At 53.0% G+C, this 14,792-nt stretch overlaps 1 protein-coding gene across 1 annotated transcript in view; it reads right to left on the reverse strand.

The window, feature by feature from the left end:
• The window catches only part of PHGDH (phosphoglycerate dehydrogenase), a 38,112-nt gene that overhangs the window by 890 nt on the left and 22,430 nt on the right, over positions 1 to 14,792 (reverse strand). The window contains exons 6-11 of the mRNA XM_066377291.1: positions 8,526 to 8,658; positions 7,912 to 8,060; positions 6,617 to 6,769; positions 2,491 to 2,623; positions 1,270 to 1,400; positions 132 to 369 (exon numbers count right to left, since the gene is read on the reverse strand). Coding sequence (XP_066233388.1) covers positions 132 to 369; positions 1,270 to 1,400; positions 2,491 to 2,623; positions 6,617 to 6,769; positions 7,912 to 8,060; positions 8,526 to 8,658 — 937 coding nt within the window. The remainder of the gene's footprint in view (positions 1 to 131; positions 370 to 1,269; positions 1,401 to 2,490; positions 2,624 to 6,616; positions 6,770 to 7,911; positions 8,061 to 8,525; positions 8,659 to 14,792) is intronic.

The raw sequence follows: 14,792 nt of genomic DNA on the forward strand, positions 1-14,792 counted from the left end.
ACACGCCCTGAGGCTGGGAAGGAGCTGAGGGAGGGACAGGCCTGTGGAACCCAATCCCAGGACAGGACACCCCCTTCGCCAACTGGCCAACCCACCCTGGACCCCAGTCAGCCTTCCAGGCCCCTCCTCACCAATCACAGTAGGCAGCATCGCAGGGTTGGAGCGCTGAGCCCGGAACAGGAGCAGGGGCAGGCCCCTGCGGAGGGGCACCTCTGGTCTGAAGACAGCTCCGTTGAGTGCCTGCAGCACAGGTGTGGTGCCCTGGACCGAGCCCACAACCTGGTAGGGGGCACCCACCAGGGCCACGGTCAGGAGGCATTCCCCACAGCCTTGCTCTCCTAACATAGCAGGGTTATGGGAGGTGGTCACCTGCAGAGAGAAGGCAGGGCCGTTACCCCTCCTGCCTGCCTCGTGCCTACCCTCCCCCAAGGCCCCAGAGTGGACTGGCAAGGCTTCTTCTTGGCCACCTGGGGAGCAGTTCAGGGCCAGGGAGAGGGCCAGTGAACTGAGCCTTGAGCCTCTGAACAGTAGCTTCCAGGACAGGCCAGTCAGTGGCCCACAGATAACCCTGCCAGGTACAGGTAGGGCTTGGAGGGGAGGAGTGGGGACGAGGGAGGCAGGGAGGCAGGGCTGAGGACCAGGTTAGCAGGTCTGCCCGGAGGCTGACCCAATCTGCCCTCCTGCTTACTGCACAGAACCAGTGGCCTGACTGGGATGCACGGGTAGAGAGGGGAGAAGAGGGGGTCACGGGAGACCTACTTCCCATTGCTTCTGCCAGCTCCCACTGGCTGAGACACATAGACTTTGATCTACAAAGGGAACCAGAGGGACAGACGCCACAGAAAAGCTGCAAGGGCAGCCGAGGGTAAGATGTGCTGCTAGCTCCCAGGAGTCGGCAGGCTGAGCACGGCTCCAGTCCTGTGGTGACTGGCGCACTGGATCAAGTCAGAGGCCGAGCATGCTGGGCTGACTCCCAGCCTTAGCAGATGCAGCCTGGCTCCCTGGCTTTCGAGGCTGTGAAATGGGGTGCTATCACGGAGTACGCACGCACAGCACTTTCACGCATATGAATTCACACCTAGCAATGCTCAGAGGAAGGCAGTATCCCCACTTTGCAGATGAAGACGTAATTTAGACTACCTCTCACGGGCAGTGTCAATGGCAGGATTGCACTCGGGGCTCCCACTCACTAACTGTGAGCGTGTTCTGAAAAGGTAGGGGGGCTGAGACAGGCAGTGCCGATGGGGCGGGAAGGGCAGGGGCACCCACACTGAGGCCAGCCTCCGTCACCAGCAGCTTGGCATTCACCAAGTTCACATCTGCCCCACTGGAAGCATCTTTCAGGAGGCCGACGATGACTGCCGGGCTTAAGCAGTTCCCAGCATTCTTCAAAGATGTTCCTGGGGACCAAAAGAAGCCACCATAAGGTCACTGTGCTGGGGACCCCGGTGCAAGCCTGCCCCAGAAGTCTTGCTTTCCTTGGGGGGCGAGGAAAAGCTGGGTCAGCAGGCCTGTCCCAGCCTGGGTCAGGACCCTCAGGACACTGTCTACCAGTCTAAGAAACCCCTCACCAAAAGTCAGACAAATCCAGTGCCCCAATACACCTGGCCTGGCCTGGCTGTCACCCTCTAAGGGGACACCTGAAAGACTTATGGCTCCCCTCTGCAGCACTCGCACACTTACTGGCCTCAGTAAATGTCAGATGGAATGAGTTAACTGAGGCAATCGTGGTCCAGTTCCGTCTTGCTACCTCCGGGGCTTGGGGCCCCAAGCCAGTGGGGACCTTGCCTGGGATCGGCTTGCTTGGGGAATATCCACCCCCCACCCAATCTCTCCCCAAGAGAGTCAACACCCAACAGTCGTTGGGACAGATAAGCCTCTGCAAGACAGAGGAGACTGGAGCCCTCCCTGGTCCTCCACGTACATCTGCGGAGCCTGCAGAGGGCTGGACCCACCACAAAGGTAGCCTGAGTCTGCTCAGTCACCGAGGGGCAGACAGAGGGCACATCACACCACAGCTGGACTTTCAGGTCCCCAGGGTCCATCTGAGTCTGTCACAGAGCACAGAATGTCCCCACCACCTCCACCTCGTCTGGAACACCCACGCTGACTCTCACTTCCCACATGATGAATCCACGATGAGAGGGTCAAAACCAGAAAACAAACGTCCTGCAACTTGACCCAGGACTCCCACCACCATCCCTAGCACCTCTCACGTGACACTCTCTTGTGGTTTCTCTTGCACCCCTAACATGCACATCTTTAAAACACTGCACAAACAGGACTTGTGAAAATTAAGTCTATTTCCGAGTGACACTTTTTGCCTCTCCCTCTTTTGTCTCCACTTAGTCGCACATGAGCCATACTCAGAACATGGGACAGAGTCCCAAGACCAGGGTCACCTCTGACTCCTTCATTGTCTGACCTCAGCAGAGACACCCTATGGCTGCAGAGTTCACACCCCCCACTTCCGCAGCGTCCCCAACTCACCCTGCGTTACCACCTGGATGGTCCCTTTGGGGGACCCAGCCCAGGCTTGCATCAGTGTCCCCAGAGCTTCCGCCAGACCAATCCAAGGCTTGGTGTGTGGAGAGAAGGCACTGGTCAGGGCCTGGGCATTTACCTGCAGAAACAGGGAGGAAGGCCGAGGTTAGGAAGAGGCAGGACAGGGCACACTTGTCCAAACAGGTCTCGTTGCTGAGCTTCAGCTTCTCGTGCAGAGCAGAAGGCACAGGCCACCCTGGCTTTTGAAAGTTTCCATTAGCTACCACCAAGATCCCCACTTGTTCCCATGGTTGAGGAAAGCTGTAAAGCCAAAAGGGCACAAAAGGTTAAGACCACTCCAAATTGCCAGAAAGGGGCTTAGGGAGGCATTTCCCCCTCCTTGAATTGAGCCAGCCCCACCCCCTCCACAGGAGACCTCCCCTGTGTTGGGGAAGGGTCTGCACATAAAACATCTGGGGAGTCACAGGTCACTTGGATATGGGGTGGAGGTCTCTCTGGGTGGCATTCCTAATATGCCTTCCTCTTTTCTACTTAATAAAAAAAAGTGTTTACATTATCATTTAACACTTAGACCAAATAACACAATTTATAAAGCTGGATGGATTTCATCTATTTAGACAATCCTATCACTCTTCAAACACTGACCCCCGAGAAGCCCACCACAGGCGTGTTGGGCAGTTGAAGAAGGTGGAAGCCACATATCCTTCTAAAGTTGTAAGTCTGGGGTCTGGCCAGTAGGACCCCCACCAGCAGTTTGATAACAAAGCCAGCTTATCCAGGATCAAATTTTCTATTTCGTTTTATGTTTTGAGAAACTCTGGCTCTAAGATAATCACTGGCCACTTTTGAGGCAACCTGTGGAAAGAACCATCTAAGAAGGATTTAATTAGAAACCTGGGTTTGACAGAAATCAAACAGGCTGCTACAAGATGTATGGAACAAAAAAGCTGGGTTGTTGTATTCCCGTTGTCGTAGAGACATAACTGGCAGAGAATCAAAAGAGCATCATGATGTCAAAAACGACCAAGGAGGTGGGCTTCCCAGCAGACTCGTCTATGTGAGCCAGCCTCGGGACTCCTGGCACAGGGCTCCCCTTGCTCCTCTCCAAGGGGACACAGCAAAGAGCAGCAGGGAGCTGGGGGTGGGGTGTGTGTGGGGGGAGACAAGAGAAGGCCAGCTGCTGGGAGCAGAGCCTAAGTGTCACGAAACAGGTGGGTGGGCAGGGAGCTTTTGGCAGGTGGAGAAAAAGTACACAAGCTTCCAGAAGCAGGCCCCCACGTGGCCTGTCCTCTGTGCAGCACTCGCACAGCCCAGTCCCATCACAGGTCTGCCCACTAAAAACAGCTCTCAGTCTTAAGGCAAGCAAGAGCCCCTACCGTTAGTCAGTGGCTCACTGTCTAAGCTGGGACAGAACTGAACTGAAGAAGATGCAATGAAAAATTTGGGAGACACACAGTTCCTGCGTGACAAAAATATCCTTATTCTTAAATGCCTACTCTTAAGACCACCAGCTGCTTTGGTTTACTTAGTTAAATTTGCCCAATTTTAACTATTTTGTCCAATGGATTTTACTTCTTAAGTAAAATGGAGACATTTAGTGGTTCCATTTGATGGAGCTGGTATTAAGGAGTCCCCTTCACAAAAAGCCTAGAATGCCTCTGCTACCCAATGACAACGTGACTGACTCTCAAGGGCTGCCACAGTGAGGGCAGAGGCCTGCCTGTTAAAGAGCAAAGGGGACGAGCCAAGGCCAGACTGGCTCGCAACGGCCATGACCCAAACCTCAGCCTGGGTTCTGATCCACACCCTGTGGGAGGAGTGAAGCTGCTCAGAAGCCTTGGCTATGCAGAAGTGAGGAAGTGTACCCCATGCTGCAGAGCTGTGCTGAGGGGTCCTCCTGTAGGGCAGCAGCTGGGTCCCTTCCTCTCTCAGGACGCAGAAGGCAGTGTGGCCCTGAGAGCTGGAGGAGTGAGCTGAGCAGCCTGCATCTCTCCTGACAACAGTTCTGTTGAAGCAGTGAAAATCCCTGCGTGGAGGGTCAGCCGGGAAGGTCAGGGGCCACTCTAGCCCCCCACTCCCATTCACTCTAATCTTAGTGTATTGATTGAATGCTCTGGGCAGAGCCATGTCAGCTGCAGAGAAGCTTATTTCCTTTTTTGGTCTTCATAGAACTTAGGATTTAGTTAAAGTGACCCTGGCCAGTTGGCTCAGTGGTAGAGCACTGGCTCAGTATGTGGATGTTCCAGGTTTAATTCCTGAACAGGGCACACAGGAGAAGCGCCCATCTGCTTCTCCACCCCTTTCCCTTTTGCTTTATTTCTCTCTCTTTCTCTTTCCCTCTCACAGCCATGGCTCAATTGGAGCAAGTTGGCCCTGGGTGCTGAGGATGGCTTCATGGCCTCTGCCTCAGGTGCTAATAAGAGCTTAGTTGCTGAGCAACAGAGCAACATCCCAGATGGGCAGAGTATCACCCCAATGGGCTTGCTAGGTGGATCCAGTCCTGGCACATGTGGGAGGCTGTCTCTGCCTCCTCTCCTCTTACTGAATAAAAAGAAAAATAAAAAAGTAAAAAATAAAAAAAGAATTCAGTTAAAGAGAAAAATATAAACTCATGAAACTTTAAAAACAAGAGGATGTGGTTCATTGCAAAAGGACTGGAGAGCAAGAAAGGTCAAGCAAGTCTTTGTGAAGGGGCAGTGAGCCCCTGAAGGACAGCTGCATCTTCCTTATGCATCTCTGTGTCCCAAAGGGTTACGACAGTATCTGGGACCCACTTGAGCTTTAGGGACATGTGAAGACCAGATGAGATGGGACTAGTGGGATAAGCCAGGTTAGGCTTGGAGGAGAAACATAAGCGAGGAAGGGCCCAGTGGGAACAAAGACATGTGGGGATATGAAGACATGACTTTAGGACCAGCTGGTGTGGACGGTTCCTCATGGGACAAAGCGGGCAGGTTGCTGGGGCAGGTGAGTCCTGGCCCAGCATCCTAAGATAGACACAATGAAAGCAGTGCTCAGGGCTGCGAGGTGGGAGTACTCTCACGGGCTTTCTCCCAAACCAAACCATTCCTTGCCCCACACCCATGGCATCCAGCCCTCACCACAGCCACACTCCCCTCACTCACAAGGCATGCTGAAAACAAAAGAGCCTTTCTTCAGGCGCTGGGCTCTGGGAATAACTCCGATCTCTGCCCAAGGCTATTATGCAGGGGTCCCCAAACTGCAGCCCCCTGAGGCCATTTATCCGGCCCCCGCCACACTTCCGGAAGGGGCACCTCTGTCATTGGTGGTCAGTGAGAGGAGCACAGGACGTTGGAGAGGAGGAAGGCAAAAGGGATGTCGCCTTCTCCTTTTATTTTGTCAGGGTGTTCACTGGACTCATAGCGGCTTTCTCCTGGACGTCTCACCGCAGCACAGTTGTGGCATCTCCCTCTTCTCCCTCTTTATAAAGCCCCGGATGCATCCTGTGCTCCTGGAGTACTGTATGTGGTGGCGCCGCAAAGTGCAGCGTCGCTCACGTACAGTACTACTTCCGGTGACACGGCATGCACGCAGCACAGCTCCGGAAGCGCATCACACCACTTGTTCCGGCTAGCAGTGACAAATATGGAATTGGACATTGACCATCTCATTAGCCAAAAGCAGGCCCATAGTTCCCATTGAAATACTGGTCAGTTTGTTGATTTAAATTTACCTGTTCTTTATTTTAAATATTGTATTTGTTCCCGTTTTTTTTTTTTTGTTTTTTTTTTACTTTAAAATAAGATACGTGCAGTATGCATAGGGATTTATTCAGTTTTTTTTTTTATAGTCCGGCCCTCCAACGGTCTGAGGGACAGTGAACTGGCCCCCTGTGTAAAAATTTGGGGACCCCTGCTATAATGTATCAGGGCAGAGCTGGGCCCCCTGATGCTAGGCCTGGGCCATTAAGGGGAAAGACAGGCCAGCTCCAGCCCCCACCCAGAGGCTGACTGAGGTGGAACCCTGTATCTTCAGCTCCCAGAGCTGAATTTGGCCACACCCGGGCTCAGCTTACTGTCACCACTCCCGTCACCAAGACTCCTGCTCCTCCCTGTGACTTCCAGGCTCCACCCCACATGGAGATACTTACAACCCCTGCTAGGGACTTCCCCTTCACCATGTCCACAAACTGGACAGCGATTTCTTCCCCACAGCGGCTCTGGGCCTCCTTGGTGCTGGCTCCCAGGTGGGGGCAACTGATGACATTCTCATGATCCACCAAGGCTCGGTCCCGCGGTGGCTCCTGCCCAGAAAGAGACACCTCTGCTTGGTTGCCATGGACTGCCGGGGGCGTGCAGGACATTGGAGAGGAGGAAGGCAAAAGGGATGTCGCCTTCTCCTTTTATTTTGTCAGGGTGTTCACTGGACTCAACGGCTTTCTCCTGGACATCTCACCACAGCACAGCTGTGGCGTCTCCCTCTCTATAAAGCCCTGCTCCCCTGCACCCTTAGGACGCTCATGGCCATGCTCTACAATGGTTCTCACCAGGACACACGGCCCACCTGAGCACCTCTACCCTCCCTCCAGTGTCTACCTCTTCCACTCCTGGGCACAGAGCACTGCTCTTGGCAATGTTACATAGGCCTCCACTCTTCAGGTCTTTCTCCGCAGGGCTTGGTGGGCCCCCAGATCACCCATGAGTCCCAGCACTGTGGCAGTAAGTGCTCTAAGGGGGACGGGACAGCAGGGGAAGGCGCTGTGCTGGGGGACAAACAGGGAGGGGCCAGGCGCATCTGTCAGAGGCCTTATGATCTAGCTAAGAAATGTTATCAGGAACACAAAACTGATGCACGGTGCACCCTGGGCAAGGAGCAGACAGGGAGTGTATGGGGGTTCGGAGAGGGCGGGGGGCTTGCCAAGGCCACACAGCTCTCGTCCAGTCAGCAAATGCCTGCTGCCCCATCCGAAGTCCATGCCTCTTCCCTGGATCTCTGACATTTTAAGAGAAGTGATGGCACTCAAGTGGAAATACAACCTTCACCACTGGGACTGGTGTGAGGGCAGGGTGGGGGAATGCGTGATGGAGACCTACGGAGAGCAGCCCCCCAGGACCTGGGGGTACCTAACCACCATCCTTGGGCTTCCTTCCCTCATGGGAGAGGACGGGGAAGGAGAGCCAGTGGACTCGGGTGGACGTGGCACGGATTCACTTCATCAGGGACCTGTCTGTATTGATTCATGAAGCCGTATCTCCCTGCCCAGTCCTCGCCCCTGGAACTGACGGGCCACTGTCCTCCCTGAAGTTACCGCCACAGCAGATCTGGAACTGGGTCTTATTTAAAACTCAAGTTCCGCAGAAGACAACTCAGCTGCCTCCCATCACACTGTGCAGGGCTATGCAAGGGTGCTCTTTTTGTCTCTCCCTTGCCCTGCCCGGCACTGACCTCCGTGAACACGTCCAGCGCTGCGCCAGCGCACTGACCGGCCTGTAGCGCCCGCAGCAGGGCGCCCTCGTCCACAATACCCCCGCGGGCGCAGTTCACCACGCGCACGCCCCTCTTGCACTGGGCAAAGGTGCTGTCGTTCAGCAGGCCTGGAAGGGAGGGAACGGCTCTCTTGCAGCGATGCTGCCTGGATCCCGTGCGCTTGGCTCCGGCTGCCCCCTCGGCACCCAGCTCTTCCCCACAGGCCTGCCTTTGGGACCATGGCCTCTCTGGCCTCACCTCTCCCTTCTCAGATGATCTGGGCCACTCAGTGGAGAAACATCCTAGAGTCCCTGAGATACCACTGCTTCAAGTGGGTCTGGAACCAGAACGGCCTGCAGAGTATCTGTGGCACACTGGTCCACCAGCTCACCAGACACCAAGTATCTCTTACTGGTTCACCCCTCCCCTCTGGTACGGGGTATCTTCCAAAACACCCCCATGCTGATGCTGGCAGACCTAGGGGTCCCTCCCCAGAGCTAGTCACTAATGTCTGTGGAAGCCCCTGGTTGGGGACCCACCCTTATCTGGTCTGTGGCCTCTGTGGCTAAACCACAAGGTAGGGACCCACTTACCTGTGGTGGAGGGGAGCAGAGGGGTGTGCACAGTGATGAAATCACAGAGAGGCCAGATCTCCTCCAGGGGCAGCTGCTGAACCCCGAAGGAGGCCGAGACTTCTGGTGAAATGATGGGGTCGTACCCTACAGTCTGGTTACAAAAGAGACAGAGAGAGAAAGAGAAAGGGGTGAGTGTCATCATTAATTCTTAGGATTTGTATTAATGATGGTAACCATTGAGCATTTACCGCATACCAAGCCCGTGCTAATAATAAGCCTTTTGCAGACACCTGTTTACTTCTCACAACAGCACAACAGGGTTGGCACTATTCCTATTCCCACTTCAGAGCTGGAGGACTGGGGCTTATACACTAGGAGGGGGCAGGGCCAGAGGTGAAAGGGAGGTGTGTCTGCCTGGATGCTCCTAACCACAAAGGCAAGAGCAGCTTGTATGTGGACAAGGTGGAGCTTGGAAGCCCTTAGAAATCAGGCGGCCCACATGAGGGAGGACGGTCACATGGGGAGCAGTGTGGAGTACAACCAGAAAGGGAGGAGAGAGACTGGCTGTCGCCGCCGGAGGACCCACAGGGCCAGGAAACAGGCAGGGGCGCTGGCTACTTGAACAGAGTGTGGAAGAGGGTGGGAGGGCGGTGCTGGCGCAGAACAGGGTTAGAGGCAAGGACCTGTCACCAGGGAAGGGGTGAAGTACCAACAGGGAGGGATGGGCCCCTCTCCTGAAGTTTTAGTAAGGCTTAATATGCATGCATCTAGTGCAACTAGTCTTGGAAGGCAAAATGTGGTGACTAATCACAGGAAGGTATAAATGACAAAGGACAGATGCTTTCCACAAGGCGGGCTGATGGGGGTGGGGAATGAGGACATAAGATGAGGAAAGTGAGACATCAAGGCACCATGAGTGGGGAAGGGCCCAGAATGAACCTTGGTCTGGGAAGCAGGCAAGCCCCCAAAGAAGAGGGGCCTCCCTGAGGTTACTGAGAAGGAAGAAAGGTTGACTCTGGGGAGGTGAGGGCAGGCAGGAAACTTGGGGTATATGCTTCAAACTCATGCAGTTGGCCAAAGGTCATTGCATATTAGTGATGGGAAGAAGCAAAGATGGAGAAGGCAAAGCTCAGAGAAAGGAAGACAGGACATGCAATCACAGCTAATGAGGCAAACATGGATGTGGCATCTACTCTGTGTCAGGTGCCTCCATCTAACTCATACTTGATGGATCAGGTACTAACAATTCCCCTGCTGACAGATGAAGAAGCCAAGACAGAGAGGTTAAATGATTCAGCCAAGTCACACAAACAGCAAGAGGTAGAGCTGGGACACAAACTAACATTGATTCAGAGCCTGGATTCCTAGTGCCCACCAGCTAATCCAGAGTGGAGTGGGGAGGCCCACAGCCCCACCCAGGAAAACAAAGGAGAGGGAGATGCCAGACATGCATCCTCCAGCAAGGGTAATGCTTTAAAGGTCACTAAGCCAGCACAGCGGCTGGGAAGCTCCTGCAACCAGGTGAGAAGCATCTACCTTTTGCAACAGCAAGAACTACCCAGGCAGCCTCCCAGAGCTCTCTCCATGAACTTGGCCCAGGTCAGCAATACAGACTCGCCGGGAAAAGGCGTTGGAGTCCTAAGAATCTCAAAGGCATCCATGTCCTCCAGAGGGCAGGGCAGCTACCGACCTGAGCAGGCCCCCAAAACATGGACTGTGAACTAGAACAGCTGGACCTGGGTTGCCTCACAGTCACTGTCAAGTATGCCCAGGCTCACGTCAGTGCTCTCTGGACCTGGGTCCTCAATCTTAAGTAAAGAAGCTGGGTCCCTGGCCAAATAGCTCAGTTGTTAGAGCGCCAGGCCAACATGCCAGGGTTGTAGGTTCACTCCCCAGTCAATGCACATACAAGGAGCAACCAATGAATACATAAATAAGTGGAACAACAAACCGATGTTTCTCTCGCTCTCTCTAAAAAAAAAACAAAAACAAAAAAACAACAACCAATAAGTCTTGAAAAAAAAGAAAAAAAAGAAGCTGGGTGGATGGTTTCAATGTTACTCCCTGCTCTAACTTTTAATATTGATAGTTTCAGAGTCCTTGAAAAGCATTCCCTGAACCCTGCGAGAACATTCAAAGCTGGCACAGGATTAAGCAAAAACAACCAGAAAGAACAGAAAGCAGGGTAACACTTCAACCCTGGTTATCTTTGGGCAGTGGAATTAATTTTCTTCTCCTCTGTGCTTTCCTGTGTTTAACTCTTCCCTACTAATTATGAAATTCTTTTGGAATTATAGAAATACAGAGATTTTAGGAAATAATAGCAAAGACCATGGCTGTAATCTAACCCGGTGCTTCTGGAGAAGAAAGCAAGAATGGCTGTGGGTGAAGTGTAGCTTTTGGATCACATTCTCCATCACCCTGTGGAAGGAGGAAAGCCAGGTGGGCCCCACCCCAACCCCGGTGGATGTGTCGGGGAAGGAGGATGCCTCCCCATGCCCTGTAGGATCACCAGCAGGTGACCTCGACAGGTCCACATGGTCATCCCTTCAGCGCGAGCCTACTCGTCTCTCTTGGTGAGAGTGAAATGTGCAAGGGAGGGAGGATCCCGCCCTTATCTCACAAATCGTCTTTGTGCGATGGCTCTGAGGCTGGCTGGAACAATGGTCCCTTCATCTCTAACCCAGATGTACTTTTGTGAGTAGGAAGAGGACCGGGCACCAACAGAGGCCACAGAGCCAAGCCTGAAGGAGTGGTTCCCACGACTCTATGGACCCTGGGCTCTAAGAAATCAAGAATGGGGCAGGGGTGGGGAGCTGTCTGGAGGAAGGGTCTGCAGGCTGAGGTTGGCCCAGTGCCCCTGCCCAAGGCACCAGGGCTAAAGGAAAGGGCTGGGGACAGGAAGAGATAACCATTTCCCACACCCTCCCAGGCCGACTCAGCATTCCTTCACAGGGAGACACTATCTGGTTCATCAGCTGTAGGCAAAGAATTTGAAAGAAAACCCCTGTCTGTTTTTCTTTCTTTTTTTTTTTTTTTTTTTGTATTTTTCTGAAGCTGGAAACGGGGAGAGACAGTCAGACAGACTCCCTGCATGCGCCCGACCGGGATCCACCCGGCACGCCCACCAGGGGCGATGCTCTGCCCACCAGGGGGCGATGCTCTGCCCCTCTGGGGCGTCACTCTGCTGTGACCAGAGCCACTCTAGCGCCTGGGGCAGAGGCCAAGGAGCCATCCCCAGGACCCGGGCCATCTTTGCTCCAATGGAGCCTTGGCTGCGGGAGGGGAAGAGAGAGACAGAGAGGAAGGGGGGGGTGTGGAGAAGCAAATGGGCGCTTCTCCTACGTGCCCTGGCTGGGAATCGAACCCGGGTCCCCTGCACGCCAGGCCGACGCTCTACCGCTGAGCCAAACGGCCAGGGCCCCCTGTCTGTTTTTCACTAGAAACACCCAGGGCAGACGGGAGCTGAGCTCAGCTAAGACCTGGGGTCCTTACACCAGAAGACCATGCTGGGGGGAGTCAAAAGGGTGATATCAGGCCCAAGGACCAAGACCCTCAGTGGGGTCCTGACATGTCTTGGAAAGGGTCAGATGTCCGCATGCGCTGACGCTGGGGCAATTTTGGGTACACACCATCGGAGACTTCCTAGAGAGGAGCCTTGGGGAGATGCAGAGGGAACGCCCCAACTCAATCCCAGCCCCAGGATGCCTGCTCTGTGCCGCCTGGCTCAGCAGGGGGTGGAGGGGAGCAAGGTTGCCCTCCAGAGAAAGGGGCTCCAATGAAGGAGCCAACAGCCACACCCACTTTCTACCCTGGAGCCAGTTTTTGGTTAACCTTGGAACTCTTCCACCCACAATGAAATCTTAAACAGAAGCCTAACATAAAACCAGATCAATTCAAAGTGCAGAGGGGAAGGCCCAGAGCCCCACCAGACCCCTCCCCATGTCTCTGAGATACCTTCCTAGAACCTGAGGCTCTGGGAAGAATATGAGTATCACTGCTTTAGGGTAGGAGGAATTCCAGCTGCCAGGGTGAGATAGCAGAGCTTCTGTCCTAGAAGAACTCCGGGAAGGGACTGTCTAAAAGGGGTCAGGAATGAAGACAGCAGAGGTGGTACAGGGCTAAGAGCACCAGGTTAGAGGTCAGGAGACCCGACCCACAGTCTGAACGGGATTCCACCACTTTCTAGTCTTCTTTTCTTGAGCATATCACAGAACCACCCTGGGCCTCATTTTCCTTATCTGCAATTGGGACAATATTGACTCCACAAGGTCACTGCAGCACATTATCTGACACAGCAGACCTCAGTACGCATTAGCTGCACTCGAGAGAATCAGTGACCACTGGTACGTCAAGTTCAATGTCCATCCCTCCGGGCTGAGTCAAATCCATCACAACACTGGCCACAAAGAAACATAAGCGACATGAGAGACGCTGGTCTGCGCCTCACAGAAAACCTTGATAAGAAAGTGCAAGGCTCAGCGCCTGCCTGACATGGGTCTTTTAATACATTTTAGAGGACAGCATGGATGAGTCAAGTCTCCAAAGTTATTACCTGCGATTTAGCAACACTACTGAGAAAAAGTTTCAAGCAGAAAATGTTACAGAGTGAGGCCAGATGGTTCAGACCATCAGCAGGCTGCGCTGCCAGAATCATCCTGAAACCCACCTTTGCGCCATGAGGCTCAGAGCGAGTCAGCAGCTGCTATACGGTGGCCATGGCCGGTCAAGGCTCTTAGGCGTGTGTCTGGTGGGGGCAGCAGTGGAGGTGGGCTCTCCCTCCCCAACCACAACATACACACCTGGTGGTATTGGGAAGATACCTGGCGAAGCTCCCCCCAGAGCTAAAGTCTAGGATCCCCCATCTCTGAGTGACCAGATAGTCACAAAGAAAGAAGGGGAAAGAAGACAGTCCCTCCCCAACCTGTGAGCATAAGACGGTCCCTCCCTAACTCCTGTGATATGAAGGGGCCAACGTTTAAATCATGATACCCTGAAAGGAGTCAGAGATTAGTAGTGATTTAACAGACTGGGTGACAGATCAGGGCACAGGACACGACCCCATGTGTCAGGGAGAGAAATGATGATAAAATAACCATACTTTGCAGTTCTGCCTGAGCCAGCTCAACTAGAATGACTCAAAGTGTCCCTGATGCCTCCTGGTCCAGTCTTTGTCTTCAAGTCATAGTGTTCTTCGAAGTTACTGTAGCAAATCACAGTCCTTAATAATTTTTTATCACTTTTTAGGACCACACAATGAACTCACTGCTAAAGGACCATTTCACAGGGTGCAAGATGCTCATAGATGTCAGGGCTTTGAAGGGTATCTGCTTCTACCTCCCTACCAATGCTCACATCCCCTCCTCACACGCTGGCCCAGCGGTTACCCAGCCTTGTGTTTGTGTGTGCATCTGCCGTGGTGGGAGACTCTCAAGACCACCCATGCCACTTGGGGCCAGCTCTGACTAGCTCTGTTCTCTCTGCCTTACACCTATCATTCCTGCCAGGAGTCACTCTTTAAAGAGCAAGACTCTCCCACGGGGTGCCCTTTAGCTATTTGAAGAGCCTCCATTATGACTCCCAAGTCTTGTCTAGGTTCAATGACCCCAGTGCCTTCAGCCTTTCCTCAGGAAATACAGACATGAGCCCCTCACCATCTCCTCCATCTCCAGAGCTTTCAATCTTTCAAGCATGGGGCCCTGGTTGCTCATAATACTCACAGATCTAAACAGTACAGAGCATGAGGAATGTCACCTCCCTTGCTCTGAAAGCCATACTTCTTATAATGTTGCCAGAAGTCACATTACATTCTTTATCAGCCAAGCTATTGTTAACCACACTGCATTTCTGTCAATCAAAAGCTTCCTTCTCTAGAAAAGATTTTTATAAACATCTCCACATCCTACACTTGTATACATGGGGCCCATATGTAGGGCACTGATATGTATTTTAGCTAAGTTTTCTACTAGGGTGCCATTCTAGCTTTCCTATGTCTTTATGGACCTGAGTCTACACTCTTAAGTATTAACTACTTCTTCTCTCAGCTTCCTGTCATCCACAAATGACATCATACAGGCTGCTGATAAGAATGGCAGACAAAGCAGAACCCTGCACCATCCTGCACAATCGCCTTCCATCCTTTTACCAGTCAGTAACCCTTTAGCAACAAGCTCAGCTTCCAACTTAACCCCAAGGGAATCTTGAAAGACCTGACCAATGTCTTGTTCAAATACACATTTTCAAACACTCTAAATGTCCATCTTTAAGGGAAGACTGAATACAAAA

The sequence above is a fragment of the Saccopteryx leptura genome, chromosome 3, assembly GCF_036850995.1.
Source record: "Saccopteryx leptura isolate mSacLep1 chromosome 3, mSacLep1_pri_phased_curated, whole genome shotgun sequence".
Classification (NCBI taxonomy): Eukaryota; Metazoa; Chordata; class Mammalia; order Chiroptera; family Emballonuridae; genus Saccopteryx; species Saccopteryx leptura.